This window comes from Gadus morhua, chromosome 14 (genome assembly GCF_902167405.1).
Source record: "Gadus morhua chromosome 14, gadMor3.0, whole genome shotgun sequence".
Taxonomy (NCBI): Eukaryota; Metazoa; Chordata; class Actinopteri; order Gadiformes; family Gadidae; genus Gadus; species Gadus morhua.
Window position 1 is genome coordinate 10,033,401 of NC_044061.1, and position 25,290 is coordinate 10,058,690.

A 25,290-nucleotide genomic window follows, 5' to 3' on the forward strand; every position below is an offset into this window, starting at 1 on the left:
CTCTTAACCTTACCCACCTCAATCACCCAGTGGCCTGCCACAGTCCCTATACACAGAATCTCTACTTGATAGATGGGTCGAGGAAGGCCCCATATCGGCAAACTATCAGTGAGTGGGAGTGTTGTTGCAGAAGCGTGTTCCCCTCTGATGCTTGTATTGTTCCAATTGGTGAGCTTTCTGGGGTCTGCCATGGTGGTCCACGTAAATCCATGTAATTCCATCAGATAACCTTTCCTGAATGACACCCTCACCCCTGTATCTCTTATCAAGCCCCTCAGAAGAAGATCGATACCTTGATAAGAGAAAAGTGAATGAGCGAGTCATTATGGTTGAGCCATTTTGGAAGTCGTACAATTAAGGAGGCCAACTGATTCTATCAAAGAAAAAGAGATGTAAGTCCTAAAACAGTTTTAAGACCAAACTGGCCATAGGAAAACATTTCCTATGGTAGGTGAAATTACCTAACCACAAGACATATGCCATTTATTTTTTTTATAAAAAGAAAGGGTGGGGAAGAAGCAAGATAGGTTTTTACAGTTCCTTGATTTTCATCAAGTAGGTACCACCCGAATGCCCACATGAAGTTTCTTGAGTTCTGTCACTTTAAGAGATTCACCCGGAAGTGCAAATACTACGCCGGCAATCTTTCCTTTACCCTGGGTAAGCAGTGGTGAGAGCGTGGATTTAAGCTAAGATCGCAAAATCATCCAGGATGAGCGTCCCAGCATTTATTGACATCACCGAGGAAGACCAGGTACGGCATTTGTGCATTACAAACGTAGTTCCATGTCTGCCTAAACTCGTAGACACGTTATATAGGCCTAAACAATAATTAGCATAATAGTTAGCTTAGCATGATAGGCTACTAGCAAGAATGTACCACAGCAGTGATACTAGCTACCAGATGCTACTCTTATCTATTGCGGTATAGCAGAATATTACACCAGTCAAAGCACGCTATGGCACACCATCGCTAATCTCTTCATCGTGTTCTCTATTACCAACCCGTCAACCACGTAGACCGGCTGCATTATATAAAAAAATGAATAAGAAGGATGTTGCCTGTTTTTATGTGTTCCCTTCTCTGGTGCATACAATAATTCCGCACGTCCTGTTGACAGGCCTCGGAACTCAGAGCCTACTTGAAATCTAAAGGAGCCGAGATCTCTGAAGAGAACTCCACTGAAGGCGGACTCCATGTGGATCTGGCCCAGATCATCGAGGCGTGTGACGTCTGCCTCAAGGATGACGACAAAGGTGTTGTGGCACATACATTCAAATGTCACTTAATTAAAGTGTGGCTTATTAAACAATCCCAAATTGAAGTATTAATGAAGACCTCCATGTGTACTTTACGTAACTATTTTTGTTCTCTATCACTCTGCAGAGGTGGAGAGTGTGATGAACAGTATTGTGTCGCTATTGTTGATCCTCGAGACAGAAAAGCAGGAGGCTCTCATTGAGAGTCTCTGTGAGAAGCTGGTGAAATTTCGCGAAGGAGAGAGACCCTCCCTAAGGATGCAGCTGTGAGTCCCATAACCATGTTTGTTTAAAGGCATTACACTAGGACGCATCTGGTAAAATTCTCTTAAAACGAAGTACCTTTAATAATAATCATATTTCTTTATTGTTTTTCAGGCTAAGTAACTTGTTCCATGGCATGGATGAGACCACCCCAGTGAGGTACTCCGTCTTCTGTGGGCTCATCAAGGTGGCGGCAACTTGTAATGCCATTGCCTTCATCCCGACTGACCTGGACCAGGTAAGAATCTTTTACCATGCCAACAGACAGCTATGGCAACAGGGCAACCTAACTTTGTCTATTCAAAGACACGTTTTCTCTCGACTAGAAAGGTTTTCTAGTCTGATTTTAATTTTTTTCTCTCAATTGCAATGGAGCTCGTTTAAACCGATATCAAAGGTCGCTACGAAAGATTTCATGAAATGTTTTGGTGATGTGTTTGTGGGCATGCTCAGGTTCGGAAGTGGATCATTGACTGGAACCTCAACACAGAGAAGAAGCACACACTCCTCAGGCTGGTGTATGAGGCATTGGTGGACTGTAAAAAAGGGTAAGTGTGGAATGATATCCGCCTGGCCCTGTGGATGCATCTGCTCAAGGGGAGCCATTGATTGGCCCAGTTTTTCATGACTGGTCTGGTTTGTGTTGTGTGACAGTGAGTCGGCAGCTAAGGTGATGGTGGAGTTGCTGGGAAGTTACACAGAAGACAATGCTTCACAAGCTCGTGTTGATGCCCACAGGTAAGGAGAAGGGCATTACTTTTTTCCCCTCAATGCTCATTGAGAGTCCTATGAAATTACATGGTCATAAACACATTTCTACTTCTTCTTTCTCTTTCTATGACTATCCTTTTAGATGTATTGTCCGTGCTCTGAAAGACCCCAACACTTTCCTGTTCGACCATCTGCTGGCCCTGAAACCAGTCCGCTTTCTGGAGGGAGAGCTTATCCACGATGTGAGTATGAACATGGTAGCACTGGTTCTGCAATATATATTGCTTTAGTAGCTGTAAAATAAAAGTATCTGTGTTTATTATTGATTTCTGTTGTTAGCGCTATTGTTTTCTGGTCTTGTATTCAAAAGTATTAGTTTACTCCACATTTTTACTGGAATTTTACCCTATTTATGCGTGCAATTCATAATTTAAGTCAAACTATAATTTAGATTGTAGCCCTCTTTCAAAATGAATTTGTTGAATGGTGACTCATTTGTTTTACATTTTTGAAAATATCTCCCATCCTCTTTCCTAGCTTTTAACCATCTTTGTGAGTGCAAAGCTTGCGGCATACGTTAAGTTTTATCAGAGCAACAAAGACTTCATTGACTCCCTTGGTGAGTAGCCTTGACATAAGATAACAGATGCATGAATTCCCCATTCAAAGCCCATGCCTTTTATGAGTCTTTAATGACAGATTGAGGCTACTTTGAAATAATGCATTGCATGACTATTTGATTAGTTGCTAGTTCTGTATTACTTTTGTCACTAACGCAGGACAAATGTAACACTATATTTTGACTGCGGGCCTGGTGGATATGCCTGTTTATATCAGATTAGTGTAGGAATTCTACATTTAGTGTTATGTGCAGTCCGAAATGTAGTTGTAACTGGGAAAGTTTATCCTTCGAATGATTGAGATGGTTTATGAACTGCTACTGCTACTGCTTTTAAAGATTAGTCAACAGCATATATATATATTATTTTTTTTATCAGGATACATGTTCCATCACTCAAATGATTACTCCCAAATATTGTTGACTACATTTCTTTTCGACAAATAATGGCACAACATAATGATATTATATGTAGCTCCACATGATAATAACACACTGAGACCGTGAGATCCAACATGCACTGTTTACTGAGTAGGAATGCGTCTTGTCAGCAGCAGTCTTTGTGTCCCAACGCTGCAAGCTGAGGGGTAATTACTGAAGTGTGCAGGGTGCCCACTAAAAACAGACGATGTGATGTAGTGTTTGTATTAATGAGTAGATTCCCTGACTGTGTGCTCCTGAATGGAGATCCAATTAACACAGGGGAAACTCCCAGAGTAAAGTGTAATTGAGCGTGTGTGTGTTGTGGTTAATGATCCTTGTGTGTTGCTCCGCAGGCCTGTCCCACGAGCAGAACATGGCCAAGATGCGTCTGCTGACGTTCATGGGCATGGCGGTGGAATTCAAGGAGATCTCCTTCGACACCCTGCAGCAGGAGCTCCAGACGGACGCTGAGGATGTCGAGGCCTTCGTTATCGACGGTATTGGCAAACGCTACTCATACTCATTTTTCTTCTGTGGTTCAATGCAACCGTAGAGCACAGACGATGTCAAGAAAAAGAAAACTTCTTAGTTGGTCTTTGACATCTTCCCCGCCTTCTTCGCAATATGTTGTATACTTTTGGGGTGATACTTAATCGTTGGCTTGAATGCTTGCTTAAATTCTTTAACCAGCCCTTCTCTGTCCGTTTTCTTCCGACTCTGCAGCTGTCCGGACCAAGATGGTGTACTGCAAAATTGATCAGACCCAGCGAAAAGTTGTTGTGAGGTAAACCGAAGTCCAAGATTTGTTGTTTAGCTTGATATTTTGGCTCCAGATTCAAAGCAACTGTACTTTGTTCAAAAATGGGCTCAAATGGGTCTACCATATTTCCTCATAAACGTGCGCCATGGTTCTCGTGGCTGCTTTGTTGTTCAGAGTTATTTTCATCTGTATTCCCTCTCTGGTTTCCACCTCATCAGCCACAGCACTCATCGTACCTTTGGCAAGCAGCAATGGCAGCAGCTTCATGACAACCTGACCTCCTGGAAGGCTAACCTAGCCACAGTAAAGACCAGCCTGCAGACTCTCTCACCATCCGCTTGATTCTCATCCCTTCACTCAACTGCCCAGGTTACCATCTCGGCCTACTATTCCCATTTATTCCTGAACTCTCAGGCGAATCTGATCACCATTTGTTTTATATTGACCCAAAAAATAAAAAATGATGGAGATCCCCTTTGGTTGCATTTCAATCATTTTATCTTGAACATGGTTGTGTATAGTTATAAAATATTTTTGTGTTTTACAATAGTTATTTAGGTTGCATTAGGAATGATTTTATCCTATACATGTTACTGGATTTCCTGAATTAGTATTAAAATATATATTTGTAAAAATGAGAACTAGAGTTTATGTATATTCTCAAATATAACTGAAAATTATTATTAAGTATAACTTTTCTCACGACCGGAAGTATCTTTATGAAGTGCTGTTGGAGATACTTCAGGTAAGTGACAGTCCAGCGGCACTGGAGAGGTGGTCAGGGTTATGGCAGCTCCAGAGACACGCCCTTACGATGACCCCCTGTGAACTGAAGTGATTGACAGTACCGTTCGTGTCATCATCCAAGGCTGATTCAGTGTCTCTAAAATGTGGACACGCCAAGTGGGTTGTGGTTGAGCTTCTTTTACTGTGAATCACCATGACTCGATCTTGTGACCTCCTTTTCATGACTGGCCGTGGTTAATATTCTAAACTCGTTTTAACTATGAAGTGAAGTGTTGCATATCCCTTAGTTTCCCTTAAACCTGGCCCCTGTCCAGAGGGACATCTGGTGATATATATGAACAGCATTAAGTGCTTGAGGAGTGTGGGAGTGCCTTGCTGGGCCTGGAAGTAAATCAGCACGGACCGCCATAGCACTCAAGCATTGTTTCAGCAGGCTCGTACAATAAAAAAGACCAAACATTTGTTAGGGAATATTACTAAAAAGTATTAGTTTCCCTTTATTCAGGAGTACCAATAGGCCATAAAGCCATACTTAAAAATTTCTGTGGGAGTCAGACCATGGAAATAGGACAAAACTAAAAGGAATACTTGTTGTTAAAATCAAGGCATCGAATGTACATTATTTTCTGCTGTGTGCCCCTCAGGAGTATGTCCTCCGCTTTGCTTATTTCCCTTGTAATAAGAGTTTATACTTCCAGTAGAATTTCTGAACAGAATGTTATACAAGTCGAATGATAATTACATAACTCGGCACTACCCTTTCTGCTTGATTTCAATTTAGCCAACTAATCTGCCAATTGGACAGGCACGGAAAAAAGGGTTTCCCCCCCCCAAGCACCCCAAAACAACTCCACTAGGCCATCTCCAGCCAGCCGAGTTGTTGGGTGATGTCATTACTCCCTCCCTCCCACTGAGTCTGCAGAATCTCAATGCTCACTCTTGTGCAGTAGGTCCACGAGGGAGCAGCATCTTATCAGGAAGAATAAATCACACAACACGTTCACCGGAGCACCACCTCATCACCACTAGCACCCGCCAGGTGGTGGAGCACCCGAAGGAGAAGACCGCCACGTCAAACACAAAGCCTTGCATTGAGAGGGGTCTCAATGTGTTTGATTGTCTATTCTTCTTCCTAACTTTTTTTTTTTTTGTTGCTATTTCGTGTCTTCCTTTTTTTTGGTCACAGCAGAAACATGCTTGATGTGAGACCTGCCAGATGTGGCTGGTTTTATCTCCTCCTTATCAAAGTCGGATACAACTAGTTCCAAGTTGTTCTATTGTGTAAAATATAATGTAATTGCGATACAATTCCAGGGGTGAGGCTAGATTTCCAACGGACCACTTACACACAAACAGCTCGGATGATTCCACGTCGACTGATTATGTTCACAATTGAATACCCAAACTTGGTAGTTTGGGGATTTTACTGCTTCAAAAATTATTTCACACAACTTGCTGTAGTATTGTAAATTCAATTTACCCTGCTTCTTTCCACCAACATTCTTCATGTTAAATCGGAGACGGACAATATCCAGACGCTCAGCCCCTGTATGTCTGGATGGCTATGTTTCAACATAGCCATCCAGCATTTCCAGATTTGTTTACTTTCAATTGATGTTGCATTGATCCCATTGGGTTATGAAATTAGGTGTGGATGTATAATGGATCGTTGGTCCAACTATTAACTATAAGCACAATACACCCCAGCTCCACTCATAATCATTGATGGATTCTCAGTACCCTTCTCCTCCAAAGTCAAGAGCCTCAGCGTCATCCTGGACAACACCCTCTCATTCGCACCCCATATTCACAACATCACCCGGACTGCATTCTTCCACCTCCGCAACATCGCCAGACTCCGCCCATATCTGACCCAATCCAGCACTGAAATCCTAGTTCACTCATTTGTCACATCACGCATAGACTACTGCAACGCCCTCCTCACCGGACTCCCCACCAAACTCATCAACAGACTGCAGATCATTCAGAATTCAGCCGCCCGGATCATCAACCGCACCAAATCATCTGACCACATCACCCCTGTCCTCATCCAACTTCACTGGCTCCCAGTACACTACCGCATCCAATACAAAACCCTACTCCTCACCTACAAAGCTCTCCACAACCTAGCCCCGAGTTACCTCTGCGACCTCCTCCAAGAATACACTCCCTCCTGCTCCCTCCGCTCAACCTCTGCTGGACTACTATGTATCCCCACATCACGACTCAATACAATGGGTGCCCGGTCATTCAGTTGTTCAGCACCCAGGCTCTGGAACTCCCTCCCCCCACACATAAAACAATCAGACACCATTACAACCTTCAAGTCACAACTCAAAACTCACCTGTTCAAACTCGCACACAACGTCTAACTGATCACTGTCTTGATTGTTTGATTGTCTTGTTTTTGTTTCATTTATTTATTTATTTATTTTTCCACAATGTCTTGTTTTTAAACGATTTATATGACTTTATGCTCTGTAAGGTGACCTTTGGTGCCTTGAAAGGCGCCTCTAAATTAAATTTATTATCATTATTATTATTAACAGTGACAGACATTCAGGAATGTATCATATTGTCTTTTCACTTTATTCATATTATAGCCCAGGCAGAATTCATATTATAACAGTGGATGTCCTTATATGTTACTTACAAGAGGCGGCAAATGCCCTTTTTACGCTTTGATTTATATAAATAATGGCAAATATAAACTAGTCCCTTGGATGAAAAGGATAATTATTCATGTACGTTTATGGACAAATTTAACATTTAAAACCACCCCACCCCTTTCGCGTCAACTCGGCTGTTTAAGTTTAGATGGTGTCAAGTGCCACCTAGTGTCCATTTGTTTGTCATACAAAATTATAATCAGCAAAGTGATACCTCGAAGCTCGATTGGTTAGGTCTGCACAGGTAGTTTTTGAGCAGGTGACGTCACAGTAATTTGGAGTAAACAGAAAGTGGTTGTGCGAAGGATCAGCAAGTAGTAATTGTTTGCTTCTTTAGTACTGTATAGCTGACGTACAGAGAATGTATAGCTATCCACTTTCAAGTAGTTTTTTTTTCCAATAATACAGCTGTTTTGGTCGCTAGCTGAAGGTAGATATATTTTCTCATTTAACAAGCGTCGAAGTCAGGAGAACACTCAAGATCGGAGTTGTGATAAATAACAATTCGGCACAGGCCTCGACTCAGTGGGAAACAAATATTCTTTCAACACTGCAATTTTTCCTTATATTGAAAAGTATAAAGTAGGGGAGTCTACGAGATAATAATTATCAGATTAAACCCCTCGCCAGGTCGGTACAGGTGGATACCTTTTTGGCAATGGCCGCTTTTCTCTTTCTATGTACACTTTTTCAAATACTGGCATTTGGAGAGTTTGCTTGTACCAGACATTTGATGTCAATAGATGGAGGACGAGAGGACAAGTTGAAGGAAGGTAAATTATTTTCTTACTGGATGACACAATTTGAATCTAATTTGCCTACCTGGTGACACCGTTTTTCTCTGGTTTATTTGACTGAAGTTTTCCTAGAAGAGGAGAAGGCAAATCGGTTCTTGGGACGCCATCTACTGTTCAACAGGTTTGACTTTGAGATCTTCACTCCGGGAAATTTGGAAAGAGAGTGTTATGAGGAAGTGTGTAACTACGAGGAGGCACGGGAGGTCTTCGAGAATGACATAGATACAGTTAAGTGGTTAAAGCGCACTGAGTTCAATACGATTCAAATAGCAGCAGAAGCTTTTCATCACAGCTCATGTAACTGATTATTGTACTTTATTTTTTAGGGTACTTTTTGGAAAAAGTATAAAGAAGGTAAGTCACAAGTGTTTTTGATTATTTCCTTCTTTCTTCCCTTGGAGACAGACACCTTTGACAATGGTATAATGTTTATGCTTGTATGCTGGATGTAAGAATTCAAACAGTTACCATGCTCTTAATTTTACAATTTCTGTGTGTGGCTGTCCAGATGAAGGGAAGCGACCAGGAGGACGGCTAGATGTTACATCTCTCCTGGTGGGGTTGATATCGGCTGGGGTGTCCGTGGTTGTCATAGGCCTTCTCTCCTGGTACTTTTGTCATGGCAGGTGTAAAGAAGGCTCCTCGCGTACCAGGTACCCCAGTCCTATTTAAATTTGTAGCTCAAAATCTGATGCCTCAATAAGCCATTGAATATTAAAGGGAAAATAAAATAAACTTTTTTTTATTAGCTCAGTCAGGGTGCGTCGGAGGCGCAGTAATGCATCTGTGATCCTACGGAGGCTGGAGGAGGTCGCTCTACAGCCGATGCCAACATTAGACAATCCTCCGATAGAGGGCATCCCCCTCCCGGACCTGCCCACCTATGAGCAGGCTATAGCAAAGGCCGGGCCTCACGATGCTCCACCACCTCCTTATCCTGGGTACTTGTATTTGCCTGCTTGTTGTTTATTCTTAAAGGAGCTGTAAGCGATGTTGTCTTTTTGGCTAGCTTCCTGTCCGTTTTTTAAGTTAGCCCTCCCCTCCCTTCTCCCCAGCTCTCGCTTGAGTCCTGGCTCTTTTTCCTGGCAGCTTTCTTTTCTAGAGATGCACCGATCAACCGGCCGCCGATTAAAAAAGCCGGTTTTGTATCCAATCGGCCACAATCGGTGACCTGCCGGTCACTGTCGTAATTTCCGGTTTTCGGCCGATCAAACTCACCCGCATGCGCGGTGCGTAGCAGCTCAAGGCGCCCAGAGCGCGGGAAGAAAAACATGTCGCTGATTTGGACTTATTTCACTGTGTGCCAGGACGACCCAAAACACGCTGTTTGTAATGCTTGCAAGTCAAAAATAAGCCGTGGGGGATCATGTTGCTAGGTACGCGTCCTGCGTCCCTGACGCATTCAAATCTGAAAGGACGCACTAAACTCACTATCCATGCGTCCCGGGGACGCATCTAATTTTCCCCATGAAAAACGATACATTGTGAACATTAAACAACTCGTGTTTAATCACAGTAACTGGCCAAAGAAACCTTCTTGTGAGCAGACCAGACAAGCACTGTTTCAACCCTCTGCGCATCTACTCGGCGCAGACGTGATCCCCTGTTCAAAGTATCGCGACATGCTAATTTAGCCGCTACCAAAACAACTAGCTCGTCACCGCTGATTTCATTTCAACAATTAAAAATACAAACTTCATAGTAAATAAACCCACGTTTCCACTGCTCGATGCTGTGCTCATTCGTGTCGATTATGTTGTAACGTTTAGGGGACGTGCTGTAATGAAATAAATGAAACATAATCCGGTGGTGGTGATGAAAACTACATTGAACGGCAGCCTACATATTGTTATGCCCAAACGGCGCCTGCGCATACATCGCGCTTCCAACGAGATCCCGTTTTTCTCGAGAAACAGGCAGAGAAGAGAGAACGCAAAAATACCACCAAAGAAAAAGATGAAACCTATTGCAGGTCAGCAAACTATTGCAGCTGCATTTTCTGTCCCCACTACCTCTGCACTCCTCCCTGACTCTGATCAGCCTAGAGAGAGTACCTCAACATTGCCTGTACCTACTTCTGCCTCCCCCTCTACTGAGCCTGATGAGCCCACTGCAGAAGAATTGCCTCAACCTTCTACATGTTCCTCCCAAAAAAAGCGAACTTTTCTGAAGCAGTGGCTCACCACATACAAATGGCTGCGCTTTTCAGATGACAATTTCATGTATTGAGTTTAACACTATTAATTTCATTTAAGAAATAGAATAATAATAAAAAAGAAACACATTTTTTAAACTGGGGAGTCGGGACCCATTGAATTTCTCAGGGACCCACCCAACTCGCCACCTGTGGGTCCCGGGGACTCACTACATTGAAAACCTATCAACATATTATATGATTATAATTATTTCTTAGAAAATCGGTATCGGAAAAACCGGTTTTGGCAGGTCAGACCTCCTTAAAAACCGGAAATCGGTATCGGCCAAGAATTTTGCAATCGGTGCATCTCTATTCTTTTCCTCTTTCTTTTCTCCAGACTTGTTTTCTTGCTTTGCCTGTTTGGTTGTGTAAGAGCGCTTGAATTGGTAGCAGAAATGGTGCTGAATTTCTGCTGCCTATACGTCAAGGCGCAGCGAGGAACGCCTCTATGGGGAGTTCTCTCCTGATTTGACAAAAAAGGAATGGGATACCATTAAAATTAAATCTGTATACTGCAGAGCGAAGGCAATGGGAGACCCATTTAACCAGGCCAAACACTCACTATCCATCTGGCCATCGCTCTATCAGTGATGGCAGTCGGATTACTAAGCTATTCAACACTTATTCTATCACTCGATTACAGCGCCTTTAATCAAATACTATGTCCGAAAAGATGACAACCTCTGTATTCTGTCAATGATAATCTTTTCTTTTCTTTTTACCAATGTTGTATCCTCAGCTCAAGACCTGGGAGTATTCGGCGATAGTGTTTTGGAGGCAAAATACTTCACCTGACAACATTAAGCACAACTTTACAGTTTTCATTTATATTTATCTGTGCCCCTGACAAAGAATTACCTTTGGTCAGACATCGTCATTGAGGCCAGTCGTGGTTTTGATTCATTTAAGATTTTTTGTGAATCATTTGATTTGCTGCTTATTACACTGGTCTGTTCAAGCACTGTTCATGTAGTTTAGTTATACAAATAGAAATAGAAATTAAGTGAAGTAGATCTGAAGGCTGAGAAATGTAAAGCTGAACTGCAATCAAGATTATGATTGTTCTGTTTTACAATACAAGTATTAACGTAAATGATGGGATGAATGTAAGCTTGTGAGTGAACTCAAGAGAAGGAAATGCAATGTATGAATATAATTACATTCCTTAATATACCTTTTTAAATTGAGATGCTATGGTTACGGTAATATTTTCTATTATTTTTCTTATCAAATTGTCTAAAGGATTTTTTGCTGTGGGTTATACATGAAGCTGTTGTTGGGCATATTTTACCACTAGGTAACATTATTCCACTGCAAACAAAAAACGTGTGTCGGCCAAAGCTCACAAAACAACATACTTTGAATAATTGGATGCTGCTATTTTGGGGGGAAAGGCCCAGATAATTTTGCTCTAATTTATAACAATGTATTTTTAAATCATACCCACCCATTACTTTGAATTATGAAAAATGTCTGATGTTAGTTCTGATGGTTTTCAAAGGTTGTTGGAACTTTTGCCTAATAAAAGTGAGGAATTTAAAATGTTATTTTGATATCCATCCAGTGTAAAGATGGAACATTGATCATTATTGAAGATTTTCCTGCTACAAAGGTGGTCTCTGCAACTTTGGAAACCAAGGTTAACTGCATCACACATGACCAGAGAAAGCTACGTTTGTTATTCTCCAACCAAGTGATTGCAAGTTTTCAATACATTTTTAAGTTATATCGTTTCTTTAACAGAGAGAGACACAGGGAATGCATGTTGTGCAATAATTGATATTGAGTCGGCGAGGAAGCGCCTGTTGAACTCCAAGAGGTGCTTATCAAATTCTTTGTGTTTATTGCAGGGAAGATAAGATTGAAATTGTCTGTAAATGAAATGTTATGAAATGCCATTCAAACAAGGATGCTCAACCATTTGTGGCTTTTTCTCTTAATTGACCATGTAGACTGAATACACGTGGACGTGAAAGCAATTGTGTACTGTATCTGCTAATAGTTCTTTAATAGTACCTTGATATTTGGCTTTAATCCTGTCTGCCCTTTCTTAACTAATCACAACAATATTATACCACTTTATTAAGGAATGGATACAATCCAGTTTTCATGAATGGAAATGTTGGGTTAAATATACATTTGTATGTTAGTGTAGTCTTATGGGAGGTAAAGTTATATTTTAATATTTGAAATACTTAATTGCATAGTGTTCAGGTGAGAGCAGAAGTAACTTTCAACCTATGCTTGCGACCAGCATTCAACTAGGGTTTGTGGTGCATCCTGGGAAAATAACCAACATGGGGTCTTGAAACCATGCAGTGCCTACACGGTTCTCGAAGGGACATGAACAATAACTAGCAAATTAGCCGAAAACGACTGCTTTCTCTGGGATATCGTAATTCAACACGGAGGTGTATGGGCTGTGCATCCCTGCAATGTGACTGTCTGGTTTGTCTGCTACAATGTGTGCCTGCTGCTCTAAAAAGCTCCATCGGGGAAGGGAAGCTTTCACCGGATGATGGACAGGAATTATCCGACGTCAAGCTTTGTGGACCCGCTGGTTCCACCAGCACAGACCGTGGCTTCTTGGGCCTATGAACGCAGCACATCGAGTATCAAGTCAAGGTAAAAGATGAAGGAGAGGGCGCGTCACCTTCTAAAGAAAATGTCGGTGTTAGGCGGCCTAGCAACGAGCGAAGAAAGGGTTTCATTATTAGGACAATATTCGGCTACGGTTATCAGGAATTTAAAGTTCAAATTAATTAACGAATGGATGTGTCTGTTCTTTATGAAAACTGGACACATCGGTAATCACCTTTCTATGGCTACCTTTCCCAGACGTTAGCTCATGTGGCTAGCGTACTGCTAATACGCGTAAAGTTAGTAAAGCTAATATCAACGGAGACTAAACGTCCATTAACCACTTTGTAAACAAGTTGGGGCTATACTTGGCAGTTGCACGGGTAGAATATCGCCCCGGTATGTTCGGTGCATCTTGTTAAATATGTTTCGCTACCTGGTAGTATTGGTAGTTTGGCAGATTGATGCAGTTCTGTTTATACATCTAACGGACATATAGGCGTTTTGGTCATCTATATTTAGACGTATTTTTAAAGTGTCGTTTCTTTATTGCATACCAGTGTAGGCTGTCGGGTTACACTATTTTTACATTGAAACACACTTATAGTTTGCGAGTATTGGAATCACACCAACTTTGTTTTACTGTGTGGATCACCAGATCTATTTTGTGGCCTAATGTTATTTTGGTTTTATTCACCTAACCTGTTTCGTTCTGCAAAATGTTAATTATTTCTGTTAAGTCTACCATACGAGATTCCTAGCAAAATGTAAATGGCAATATGGAGTTAAGCCCACATGTCAATTTGTATTTGTTGTTCCTTTATTTAAATGAATTACGTTTAGTGTGTGTGTGTGTGTGTGTGTGTGTGTGTGTGTGTGTGTGTGTGTGTGTGTGTGTGTGTGTGTGTGTGTGTGTGTGTGGGTTGATTAGGGGACGAATTTAATGCAGATAACTCGAGCATTTCAACGGATGCCTCCTGGCATGAAGGGCACACAGTTTTATTTATTTGTTGCCTTCTGAAGCCACATCTTGAGGACTGCAGTACACGTATTAGGAAGAAAATAGGCCAACAAGTACATTTGTATACCTTTTACCTTGTTTCAAACTTGCATGGTCCTTTACATTGTAGTTGTTATCAGCTACATTGCACTATGACAGATGTTTACCGTCCTGGGTACTGTAACAGCATCCCGTCCCTTTAATGCAACATCCTTAATATTAGGCTTCAATATTTATCTATATTTTCGACCTAATAAGATGTATAATTGTTCATAAAAGTAACTCAAATTGCGGTAGATTTATCTCAGCCTAGGGCTGCTGGGGCTGATTCGTTATAACTTATTTTCTTAAATGAAGATATTAATTTGTAGTAGTACAGTTTAGCTGATGCATCAAACATAGTCAAATGTTTTTTTCAAGCAGCATAGAATCAACAACTCTCTTTCTATCATAGGAGAGAGATGCCAAACTCTTACTTTATATATGCAAGTCTATATTGATTGAGACATGGTTGGTATTATCTTAACCTTTTTGATATTCTGTTTTTTTTCTATTTTCAGTTCCGGTTATGGGGCAGCACACCTTGACACAGATCTCCTCCAGCGACCAAGCTATGTCTCCTCCCACCAGCTCCCCACGTACACCACATCTCCCCACCCCACAGGTCCAACGTCTCCTCCATCCTCTTCACAGTAGCAACAGTTCCTCCATCCTCTTCATAGTAGCAACAACTCCTCCACCCTGTTCATAGTAGCAACATCTCCTCCATCCGGTTTATATTAACAATGTCTTCTCTATTTGGTTTATAGTAGAAACAGCTTTTTGCTTTAATGGTAACATTTAGATCAATGAATGTTGTGCGCATCACAGTAATGACTTATCCGTGTTGATACATCTGTTTATTTTGTTTCAGGTCTCCCTGGAGTGTTTGACTCAAGTGGTCATACCTCTGAAACTTCTATCATGAGCTTCCTGTCCGCCATGGAGTCCAGAAGCCTTCAGGCTGGTCCTGTTAGTGCCTCATTGCTCCCCCCCTTCAGGACACCTTCATGGCCCGCCGGTGAGCATTGGAGACTGATGAATCAAATGAGTATGAATATCTGATAACGTATCGCACAAGGAATTTTGTGTTGTTTGATCCCTATTTATAACAATGACCATCGTTTGATTTGCACTTGGCTACTATTTGGGAGTCTGCAACGTAAATCCGTGCAGAATAAAACCATTATTTTCTATGGCTTACTTGATCTCAGTTTCACTTTCCAGGCCTCATCCAGTCTTTGTTTCCTTCTCTTTCATGCAGGCACCAACTCTTCGACAACAGAGCTGTACTTGACCGGTGCCCTGCCTCCAACAGCCACTTTCCCCTCGCCCGCCACCCTCTCTTATCAGCACACTGGTGCCTTCCCTTCGAGGAGCTATGCTTCCACCCCGTCTCTGGCCCTCCAGGATCCGGCCTCCTTCAGCACTTCCACCAACGGCCTCTTCTCTCACCACGATCCCCTCCTCCACCTAAAATCCAGCCAGACTGTCCTCCCCACGGCCCTGGCCTTCAACCATCTCTCTTCTCCCACCCTAGGCACTGCTCTGCCCATTCAGTCCTCCACCTATCGTTCTGCCCAGGAGTCCGCCCCCCATCTTCTACAGCCCCAGTTCAGCCTACTGTCCTCTCCCCTGCCTGTGTCCCACACCACCTCTCAACCGTATGCGGCCCCAGTCTTCTCAGGCTCTATTGAGAGAGCGCTTCAGCGAGAATGTAGTGTGATCAAACACCTCCAGAGGCCTTCCAGTAGCCACACGGTTGCAGACCAACTCACTAGCTCTCAGCACTCGTTAGAGGGGTATTTGGGCGCAGCCAGTGGAACGGAGATGTCCTACCAACAGGACCCCTCCAATCATACAACAGTCTCCTGCAGCCCCCCCACAGTGGAAGGCTCTTCCCAGGGTGCCAATGGTGCCCAGCAGAGCAAAGCAGAGTCAGGAACCCAAGCCTATTCAGCCTCTTTGGCAGCCAAGGCAAAAGACTGTTCTTCCAAGCATCCTCCTGCAGGCAGAGAGGGTCATGGACACACCCAGAGCCTGCCAGGAAGATCTCCCGAGAGCTATTCCTCCCCTGGGCACAAGCAGAACTCTGTCATAGCAAACCAACAGCCGGTGGATCTGCCCAGCCTCCTCTCCACCAGTCTCCCTCAATCCTACGTTGCGTCCCGCAGCCAGCCCCAAACCGTTTCATCCAACTCCGACAAGCTGCCTTCCCTTTACACAACTCTTCCTACATTCTCCAGCCATTCTGCCTCTATTAATCAGACACTTCTCTACTCCTCCAGTCCTGGTCTCAGCCAGGAGCAAGTGGTTCAGTATGGAACCCACGTCCATGCCTTGTGTCAGGGCAATCTGTCGGAGAGCTACTCCTCCTCCCACGCCCAGGGGGCTCCTAGCGTAACGTACTCGTCTCAGTCGCAGGGGCAAGTTTCCCTCCCTCAGTCGCAGAGTTATGTCCCGGGACAGTCTTTGAACTCCCCGTACCCGTCCACGGTTACCCACAGTCTGCCCGCGTCTAATTCTACGCAGGGCTACACCCTGATGCAGTCACCAGTGGGAGGGAAAACTGATGACAACCAGCCCCAACCCCAAACCCAGTCCCAGAAATACCTGATGTCTGCTCCGTTGGCCAGTTACTCTGCAGCTGCTCATTCACAGTCACAGTTACAGAACAATATCAGGCCTTCAGTACAGGAACTAAAGGTCATCTATGGCAAGCACAAATTAGAAGAGCTTCCCATACAGGACTTGCAGGTTTCCATGGAGACCAATTCCCACAGCAATATGTCAGCCCACAACAATGTTGTTTATGTTGTGTCAAAAATGGAGGATCGCTACAAAACGCAGAGTGTCATCCGGAGCAATTCACGTGAGGATCATCTCATGGGACTGGAGCCTACCAACATGGTCCAGGTGAAGGAAGAAAGGCTGGACTCTTACCACCAACAGCACATCCAGTTAGGCAGTAGCCAGGGAACGACTGACCCCAAAACGACACACTCAACTATTATCTCTTCACATTTGGGCCTAAACGCAGAGCAGCTCAAACAACATTCTGTCCTCCTCAAATCCCCAGAAACGCATCAGCAAAACCACCAGAACCAGGGTCTGGACCAGGGCCAGAACACTGAACCCCAGACCCAGTTCATCAGAGTTCCTAACTCTCAGGTTACCCTTGAACACAACCAGATGATTATGCTGCAGCAGCAGCAGCCCCTGGTCCACCACACTCAGAACCCCTCAAAGGTGGTTTCGCCACACATGCTGTCCACACAGGCATCAGGCTCCGTTCAAGTACAGTACCCCCACATGGACGGAGAAATGCTAAACCCCGGCATCACTGATGCCCAGAGTCGGCAGGGTGCCGTGCAGTCAGAACAGGGCTCGGGGGGCACAGACTCGTCTAAACTCATCCAGCCATCGAAAGATCACTACAGCCAGGCTGTGAACCACCAGTCGCACGATGCCAAAAACCAATTCACCCTGAACTCCATTTGCTTCCCTGACTCCATGCTGATGGTGGACGACAGGAACATTCTGTCCAATGTCGATGACATTTTGGCAGCCACAGTGGTGGCCTGTGGTGTCACACCGCAGGACTTTGTCAAAGCTACGTCCGCCATGGAAAGGGAAATGGCAAACCCTATAGACTCTAAGGGTCACTTCCAGACGCTGGATGTGAGGCATATGTCCCCGAGCTTCTCCACAGCACAACAGCCTATCATGGCCAACACTAACTCCCAGACCATGGCCATGACACTAAACGGAGGTCACTCGACCGCAGACTGCCAGGGTCATTCCGTTCACACCAACAGCGGTTGTGACCTGAACCCCAACGTCGACCGAGGTATTTCGGAGAGCGATTACCATCTGGCAAGCCAGGTCTTTGACACCTCCGGCCTCCAGAACAGTGGCCCGGGTAAAGGTATCAAAAGGGAGGACGGCCTGATGGAGTGTCATGGCCCGGACGGCTTGCCCAAAAAGAAGGCCCGCAGCAAGTCCACCGCCCAAGAGGAGGAGAGCGGGCCGTGCCGGTTGGTGAAGCGCGGCGGGCCCGCCAAGCGGCAGAACTCTCGCGGCAGCGACACCGGCTCGTCGTCCTCGTCCACGCCAAGCGTGCCGTACGACGGCTATCAGCAGCAGGAGCGCATCCGGCAGAAGATCCGGGAGGTGGAGGAGAAACAGCCCGAGGTCAAAACGGGCTTCATCGGCTCCTTCCTGGACTTCCTGAAATCGGGCCCCAAGCAGCAGTACTCGCCCAGCCCCGCGCGGACAGTCAGTCGCCCCAGGAAGCCCTCCAGCTCCTCCAAGCCGCCCGCCTGCCCCCCGCCCCCGCTGAACAGCAGGCCCCAGCTTCCCCCTGGGGGGCCCCTGATGTCCCCCGAGGGCCTCGGCGGGAGCGGTCATCACAAACGCCTGGACGAGGACCTCCACAAGAACCTGGAGACCCTGCCGTCGTTCAGCTCGGACGAGGAGGACAGCACGGGGAAGAACCAAGCCCTGCGGAACAGCATCAGCTCGGCTCTGTCGGCCCTGGACGAGGTGTCCGACCGGAGGCCAAGGCCAGGTAGTAAAACACTTTGGCTGACCACTGCCTTGAGAACAGAATGTTTGTTATTAAGTACTGTGTAATCTGAAGATCGGAACCCTGTTCAAAAAAATTAGGAGCGAAATAATTTTAAATTGAAGGGATTGTCATCATCGTTAGAAACGTTGAACTTATGTGCACTGGTGCAACTCAAACAGAGTGTTGGTTACAGAAGGGCAATTTTTCATTTCAATTCATCTTGCGTCAAATTAAGGCCTTCACGACATAAAGCATCCTCAAACAAACGGCTATGATGCATTTAATCAAGGCGCAACTGCAGTGCTGTGCTATAATGTGCGGCATTAACTCGTCCAAACTTGTCCTTCTCCAGACATCAGAGCCCCTTGTTCCATGATGAAACAAGACCAAGCTCCCAGCATGCCGCAGGCCATCTCCGAGACGCGTGTGGCGCGGGCGACTGCTCCCCCCAAAGCCATCACGACCACCAACGCCTCGTCGGGGGGGAAGCGCTCTCCGGTGTCGGAGGGCTTGAAGGACTCCCTCCCCGGCCAGCTGGCCCTCCAGCTAACCGGCGTGGCCATCGAGGGGCTGACGGACGAGGAGCTCTCCGACAGCGGCGGAGAGGGGATGTATCGGGAGAGGGACGAGTTCGTCGTCCGCAACGAGGATATAGAGAACCTGAAGGTACGGCGAGGGAAATGTCGTTTTTGTAGTTGCGCACAAGGACACACGATGATCAAATTTATTTTGCAATAGCATTCTTTCTAGTTATTTTTCTGACTAGAATGCAAACAATTAAAGGATTTGGGGTTCAATAGAAGTGAATCATTGAGGGGCGAGGTATACAAATATTGGAAACTAGGGCTGTAACGATACACAAATTCACGATTCGGTTTGTATCACGATTTTTGACCCACGGTTCGATACATCCCACGATTCTTTTAAATTTAAAAAGCATTTTATTTAAACAACACTTAAATACCAATTATATTAATGTAACATTTAATAACAAATAATTTGGAACACTGAACAGATTTGAACCGAAAGAATACTATTAAAGTATAGCTAAATTAATAAAGAAATAACCAAAGATTGCAGTTGGAGGTTGCTTTTTGCTGGTAGGCATAATAGGGCCCCTTTAACTGTTTGGTTGGTTTATTCAAATATCCTTATTAGCGCTTCTTATTAGGCTATGTAGCTTAAATAATGACATAATCAGGGCGTATAGAATGCAACATGTTTAATAGCCTAACTTTCAATAGATGAGGAAAAACATGACCGTGGCAATAACGAGGCATAGTGTTACGAGTAGCATATGTGTATGCGCGAGAATGGCAGTGTGCGTATGCGTGTGTGATTGACGTCAGCGAGTGAGTGGACGAGCGAGCGGTAGCGCGTGTGTCTAGTGAAGAAGCGAACGAGTCCGGTAGAATAAAGTACCCATCCTGTCAATAATCGGTGGCCGCTTCATTCCGACCTATAAGCAGACAAACTGCCAGTCAAATCACACAAAACAATAGAGACAGGATCACACAGGAAAAAAAATTCGCGCTTGGCCCACTCTGGATAAATGTCGTTCATATCGCATATGAGGACTTCGACGGCTGTGGAGAAATGCAATCCTCCGTAGCCACGGAGAGCTGTCATCACAGAGAGGGCATCTCGTCACATATTTACGGCATCGATAGGAGGGGGCGCTGTCAGCAGACTATTATTTAGAAAATTTTATTAGCAAATTTCAATCGGACAATTTGACCGAAGAGTTAGAAAGGGCATATCGCGCTTCTGCCTTCTCACACCGCGAGACAGGTTCGTGGCTTTGAGTATCGCGATTTTCGGTTTGATACGCGTATCGTTACAGCCCTATTGGAAACTGAATTTTTGAAGCTCACTGAGGTGAATTGATCTATGAGACATGAGGCTATGTATATCCCGTAAATACAGGTTGATGTGTGTGTGTGTGTGTGTGTGTGTGTATGTGTGTCTGTGCCTTTGTGTATGCAGTTGACCATGAGAGCCGGCCGGGAGCCTCCATCCATCTGGAAGGTTCAGAAGGCGTTGCTGCAGAAGTTTGTTCCGGAGTTGAGAGACCGGAAGCGGGTGTTCTCCGCCACCAACAGTGTAGGTTCAAACCCACGCACGCAGCTCCCTCTGTGAGCGAGGTGACCATTTCGCTCACAGTTGAGAAAAGGACTTTGTGGTTTGCGAGTAGTTTGCACTTTAATATTTTGTGTATTTTGATTCATTCATTTAATCATAATTTTGCACGTTTGCATACATTTCTTATTGTTTCATAAAATGTATGCATAAAGCCAGGGTAGGCCTTCAGAGAGATGTTTTTTGGAACTATATTTAGTATTCCACCACAACTTCAGGCCTCCTTCTAAAGCCGATCCCCCAACACTTAACCAGCTCTCTAGCTTTAGTAATAGGTCTGCCTAGCCTGCAGGCAGGTATGCCATCCGTTTTATTCTGGCTGACGGAAATTATTGGAGAGGCTTGTTTCAAGCCTACGCTGTTTTGTATGAAAATAATTTCTACAAATATGACCTAAAAATAAATTGACCACCATGGCTTTAAATAAAGATGGTTAAATTGAGTCGTTATCGACCTCATCACCAACGGTCTGTCGATCATTTCTTTGCTTGCAGTACCTTGGATATTTCGGTGACGCGAAGACCATGTACCAGCGGGTGTACGTGAAGTTCCTCGACACGGTCAACAAGCGGGAGTATGTGCGTGTGTGCAGCCGCAAGCCGCGCTGCAAGCCCATGAGCTCCCTACGGTAACCGGCACACAGAGAGCCCCGCCCTGTGTTCTAACGTCCGCCATCGCCCAAGGTATAAGGCCCTAGAGCTGGTGTCACCCTCTTCTGTTCTGCCACCCAGGGGAGCCCAGGTGAAGACCCTGCTGGGCCTGTCGATAGGGCCGTGCGCCGTGGCCCTGGGCCAGAAGCCGCGGGCCAAGCAGCCCAAGCCCAGAGCGGAGCCCCCGCCCAAGAAGAGGAGGAAGTGGAAGGAGTTTTCCTCCACCCTCTCCGGCTCCTCTGCTGAAGACGGCGGGGACGACGATGGTGGGGAAACGTTTCTACCTCTCTCAATCTATGTAAACCTAGCGAGACGGATAGATGGTTCCCCTTTGGGGGATGCTGTTGTCCAAAGCCTCTTGGTATTGGGAATCAAACCCCTAACCCTGGCAGCGTTGAAGTGAGACACACTGCTAACCCTTCACTGTGTAACGACGAATGAGTTAATTTGTTATAAAACATAACTTTGACGTCGACTTTGTACATGATTTGGGCGCGGTGCCCTAGTAGAGACAAACATAGAGCACAAAAACATACATCAACCTTTACCTCATACTTAGTTTCTGTTCCACTTTGAGGCCACTTAAGATGGACCGGACTGCGACGACTCCTGCCTGGCATTATGATGACCTATTCCACCTCCCACACAGAGTTCACGCCCCCGCTGCCCTTCTCCTCGAGGAACCTCAACACGCGGACCATGAAGGAGACGTTCCGGAGCTTTGTGGAGCTGCTGGTCGGCGTGGCGATGGACGAAGACGTGCTGGCGGCGCTGGAGAGGGAGAACGGTCAGTCCACGCGCCGTGCGTCCTAGCGGCGACCCCCCTGTGTCTGTCGTGTGTTTCGGAGGCAGTCGGTGAAGGGTGTGATGGTGACCGATGAATGCTTTCAGATGAGCTGCTGCTGCCCCACATGAAGCGGGTGGACGGGGTGATCACGGACAACCGGAAGCACCTGCTTCACAAGCTGCACATCGGACAACTGCTCAAGGTGAGCGCCCCCCTCCGTCTACTGGTTGGGCTCGCATGACTTTCAGCGCCTCCATTGTGCCGTCACTTTCCTGGACCGGTGCTTAATGGGAGGGGAGAAGGCAATGGGTGGAGAAATGCATTCCCACATTATTTTTGACTAAACCCTTAGAAGTTCTAAAGGTTCTAAATCAAATTAGAAGTCGAGGTGGCAAAGTATAAGCAGTCCAATGAGTGTAAATGACTCGTCCGCATCTGTCCACCTTAACCCTTGTTGAGAATGTATGCAACTTGGCCCTCTTGTTGTCGACCTGCAAGGTGCTTTGCATAACAAATGCCTTGTGTACTCCATTATTCTACTAAGGATCTCATAAACGGTGGTCCTACGTGCACGTTATCAAGTTTTAACATGTGAAGAATCGTAATAATTCTATAATGGAGGCTTGGCTCCCATTGACCCAACTCGGTTATGAAATGGATCCTCCCGGTTCCGTAGCCTAGCACAGCAGCTTACTCCTGTGCTGCCTTTCCACAGACGGCCCTGGACAGCTTCCCTGAGATCTCAGTGGTTACTGAGCTAAAGAAGGACGGGGAAACGCCAGCCTTCAAGGTGCGCCTCAGCGGGAAGGCCTACAACAGGAAGACCATGAAGCCCTTTAAGATGCCCAACAAAGTTCCCCTGGTGAGCCACAAAGGGTGTGTGTGTGTGTGTGTGTGTGTGTGTGTGTGTGTGTGTGTGTGTGTGTGTGTGTGTGTGTGTGTGTGTGTGTGTGTGTGTGTGTGTGTGTGTGTGTGTGTGTGTGTGTGTGTGTGTGTGTGTGTGTGTTGCATTGTTGTTCAATGTTTAAAAAAATACCGGGCGGTGATGTACATTCAATGCGTGTCCACTAGATGGCTCTACTGAGTGAATAGTGTGGCCGCTCAGAACAGACTTGTAACGCCGTGCTCTTGTGTCTAGGAATACACGGTGGACCAGCAGAAGACCCAGTGGTTCTCCCTCTACCACTCGTTGCAGCATTACAAGTACCACACTTACCTCATGTGTAAAGATGAGGTAAGAGGTGCATGCACTCATCCACTGACTCCATGCTAATCTACTCATTCATCCATACTTAGTTCATTCTCTCAGCCAGAGAATGAACTTGATATTTCTATTGTCGATTGCACAGATGTGCATTTCTTAAGTGTTGGTGTAGCAAACAGTAGCAAGAAGTGACACGCAACCTGTTCCTCTTATTCATCTTATCCCCCCCCCCCCCTGTAGATAGCAGCTCTGGGGGTGCAGGCAGGCCCGATGGGCCAGGATGAGACGGTGCAGAAGTGTCTCCAGAACGGAGCCTGGCTGGAGGGGCTGTTTGAGCGCTTCGGGGAACTGCTCAACCAAGTGCAGCAGGTCTGCCGATAGCCGCAGAGAAACGGTGGCAAGAAACGGATAAGTTCACCTCGCCCCCCCCCCTATTCTAGGATGGATTTCCCCCAACCTCCCCGGCCAGTGTGTAATGCATGAAGGGTGGCTCGGGGCTGTGATCCCGCCCTGCGTTCAGGGAGGGACTGCGGGCCTGTGTTCTCACACGGATGGGACGTCAATACAGGTGTGTAGGCCTGTACGGCGGGGGAAGCCAGGCAGCCGGCACCCCGGCCTGAGTCCTTTTTGGGAAAGCAACTGGACCCGTGGAGGACAGGAAGTGTTTTTGTGCGTCTGTGTTGTTTTTCTGTAGTAGCAAGCCAACAGAGAAATGGACATTTTGATAGTTACATGATATGTTTAGTATTTTTAAACGGTCAGTTTTTTGTATAAAACAAAATATTAGAAAAATGTTGCTAGAATTTAACCAACAAGCATGCACTAGATGAATAGAGCAGTTACCCTAGGCCTAGGTAGGAGTGTTTTTTTTTCTTTTGGTAAAAAAAAATGTATGTATAATCATAGATTTATATATAAACTATGTAAAACAACCATTTTTGTAATGGTGTGCCAAACTCTATAAACTATATATTCTGTACATTTTGTAAAGAAAGAAAGAGGTGTGTTAGGAGTGATTTGCATAGCAAATCTTTGAAGAAAGATTTGCTCAACTATAGTATAGAAAAAAACCTTTTTGTCTTTCAAAAAAAACCTTTACTTGTAACACAATTTTTGATTCTGATGGATTCAGTGCAATTCCAATTCTACTTTTTATGAACATTTTAGTAATGTTACTACCTTGTTTTATCTCTGGGCAAAAGGAAAACAAAACAAGATTATTCTTTATATAACTATCTCTACAGGTGTAGTCTGCATTTTATCAAAAAAAATAGAATTATTTTTCACAGAAGCACATATTGTTATACCAGTGGCTTGTTCATTACGTTTTGTAAGAGGCTTTTGCATTGTTATTCAGAGAGATCTTCCTACTTGGACTCTTCATAGTTTACATGAGTTGCAACTATGACGCCGTATCTAAAGCATTGTGTTCTAAAGATGCCGTTTGTAGGTTGCATGGAAGGTCTAGTCAACGCCAGGAAGGTTTCACCTCTCGTCCCTCACATTGTTTAATGTTTATCAATGCACACAATGTGTTTTTATGGTGTTTGTATTTCAATACCATATCGTAAAGCTTCAGTCCGTCATGATATGGGCGAAACGATTCAGTTTCGGCGAGGATGTCCGTCATAAATGTAATTGTAAAGAACTTTTAGTGCCTACAAACTTACAAACTGCATCTTTACCACGTTAATCATGTAACTGCATTCAAAAAGTGATCTTCTTTTCAAGTGTAGGTACACTGCAGATATTTTCTGATGTGAAAATAAATTTCCTAATTAACATGAGTGGTAATATTTGTTTCGTATCCAGTGAATTATTACGTGTGCCGCTGACCGAATGTTTGTCCAGCAGGAATGTTATTATAGGTGTGT

At 44.9% G+C, this 25,290-nt stretch overlaps 3 protein-coding genes across 3 annotated transcripts; all 3 read left to right on the forward strand.

Moving 5' to 3' along the window:
* The first annotated feature begins 607 nt into the window (after positions 1–607).
* Positions 608–4,512, forward strand: eif3m (eukaryotic translation initiation factor 3, subunit M). The gene is made up of 11 exons (XM_030377587.1): positions 608–754; positions 1,122–1,257; positions 1,388–1,526; positions 1,639–1,762; positions 1,978–2,072; positions 2,179–2,262; positions 2,378–2,477; positions 2,773–2,854; positions 3,631–3,774; positions 4,001–4,061; positions 4,256–4,512. Exons 1-11 carry the CDS (start codon positions 713–715, stop codon positions 4,377–4,379), a joined length of 1,131 nt encoding a protein of 376 aa, XP_030233447.1. The 5' UTR covers positions 608–712; the 3' UTR covers positions 4,380–4,512.
* A 2,821-nt stretch (positions 4,513–7,333) lies between these two features.
* Positions 7,334–12,369, forward strand: prrg4 (proline rich Gla (G-carboxyglutamic acid) 4 (transmembrane)). Its single transcript, XM_030376781.1, has 6 exons — positions 7,334–8,226; positions 8,314–8,477; positions 8,577–8,604; positions 8,759–8,903; positions 9,000–9,191; positions 11,187–12,369. Exons 1-6 carry the CDS (start codon positions 8,112–8,114, stop codon positions 11,212–11,214), a joined length of 672 nt encoding a protein of 223 aa, XP_030232641.1. The 5' UTR covers positions 7,334–8,111; the 3' UTR covers positions 11,215–12,369.
* A 352-nt stretch (positions 12,370–12,721) lies between these two features.
* On the forward strand, positions 12,722–25,203 carry qser1 (glutamine and serine rich 1). Its single transcript, XM_030376780.1, has 13 exons — positions 12,722–13,072; positions 14,588–14,691; positions 14,941–15,087; positions 15,331–18,636; positions 18,989–19,302; positions 20,623–20,739; positions 21,270–21,403; positions 21,507–21,691; positions 22,075–22,212; positions 22,317–22,414; positions 22,928–23,074; positions 23,351–23,446; positions 23,657–25,203. Exons 1-13 carry the CDS (start codon positions 12,963–12,965, stop codon positions 23,795–23,797), a joined length of 5,037 nt encoding a protein of 1,678 aa, XP_030232640.1. The 5' UTR covers positions 12,722–12,962; the 3' UTR covers positions 23,798–25,203.
* Positions 25,204–25,290: the final 87 nt, after the last annotated feature.

Coding starts and splice junctions, on each gene's coding strand:
- eif3m (XM_030377587.1), top strand. CDS start 713: ATGAGCGTCCCAGCATTTATTGACATCACCGAGGAAGACCAG. Junction 3,775..4,000: donor CGAGGCCTTCGTTATCGACG/GTATTGGCAAAC, acceptor CCGACTCTGCAG/CTGTCCGGACCAAGATGGTG. Junction 4,062..4,255: donor CAGCGAAAAGTTGTTGTGAG/GTAAACCGAAGT, acceptor CCACCTCATCAG/CCACAGCACTCATCGTACCT.
- prrg4 (XM_030376781.1), top strand. CDS start 8,112: ATGGCCGCTTTTCTCTTTCTATGTACACTTTTTCAAATACTGGCATTT. Junction 8,227..8,313: donor AGAGGACAAGTTGAAGGAAG/GTAAATTATTTT, acceptor ATTTGACTGAAG/TTTTCCTAGAAGAGGAGAAG. Junction 8,904..8,999: donor GAAGGCTCCTCGCGTACCAG/GTACCCCAGTCC, acceptor TTTTTTTATTAG/CTCAGTCAGGGTGCGTCGGA.
- qser1 (XM_030376780.1), top strand. CDS start 12,963: ATGATGGACAGGAATTATCCGACGTCAAGCTTTGTGGACCCGCTGGTT. Junction 14,692..14,940: donor CACATCTCCCCACCCCACAG/GTCCAACGTCTC, acceptor ATTTTGTTTCAG/GTCTCCCTGGAGTGTTTGAC. Junction 15,088..15,330: donor GACACCTTCATGGCCCGCCG/GTGAGCATTGGA, acceptor TCTTTCATGCAG/GCACCAACTCTTCGACAACA.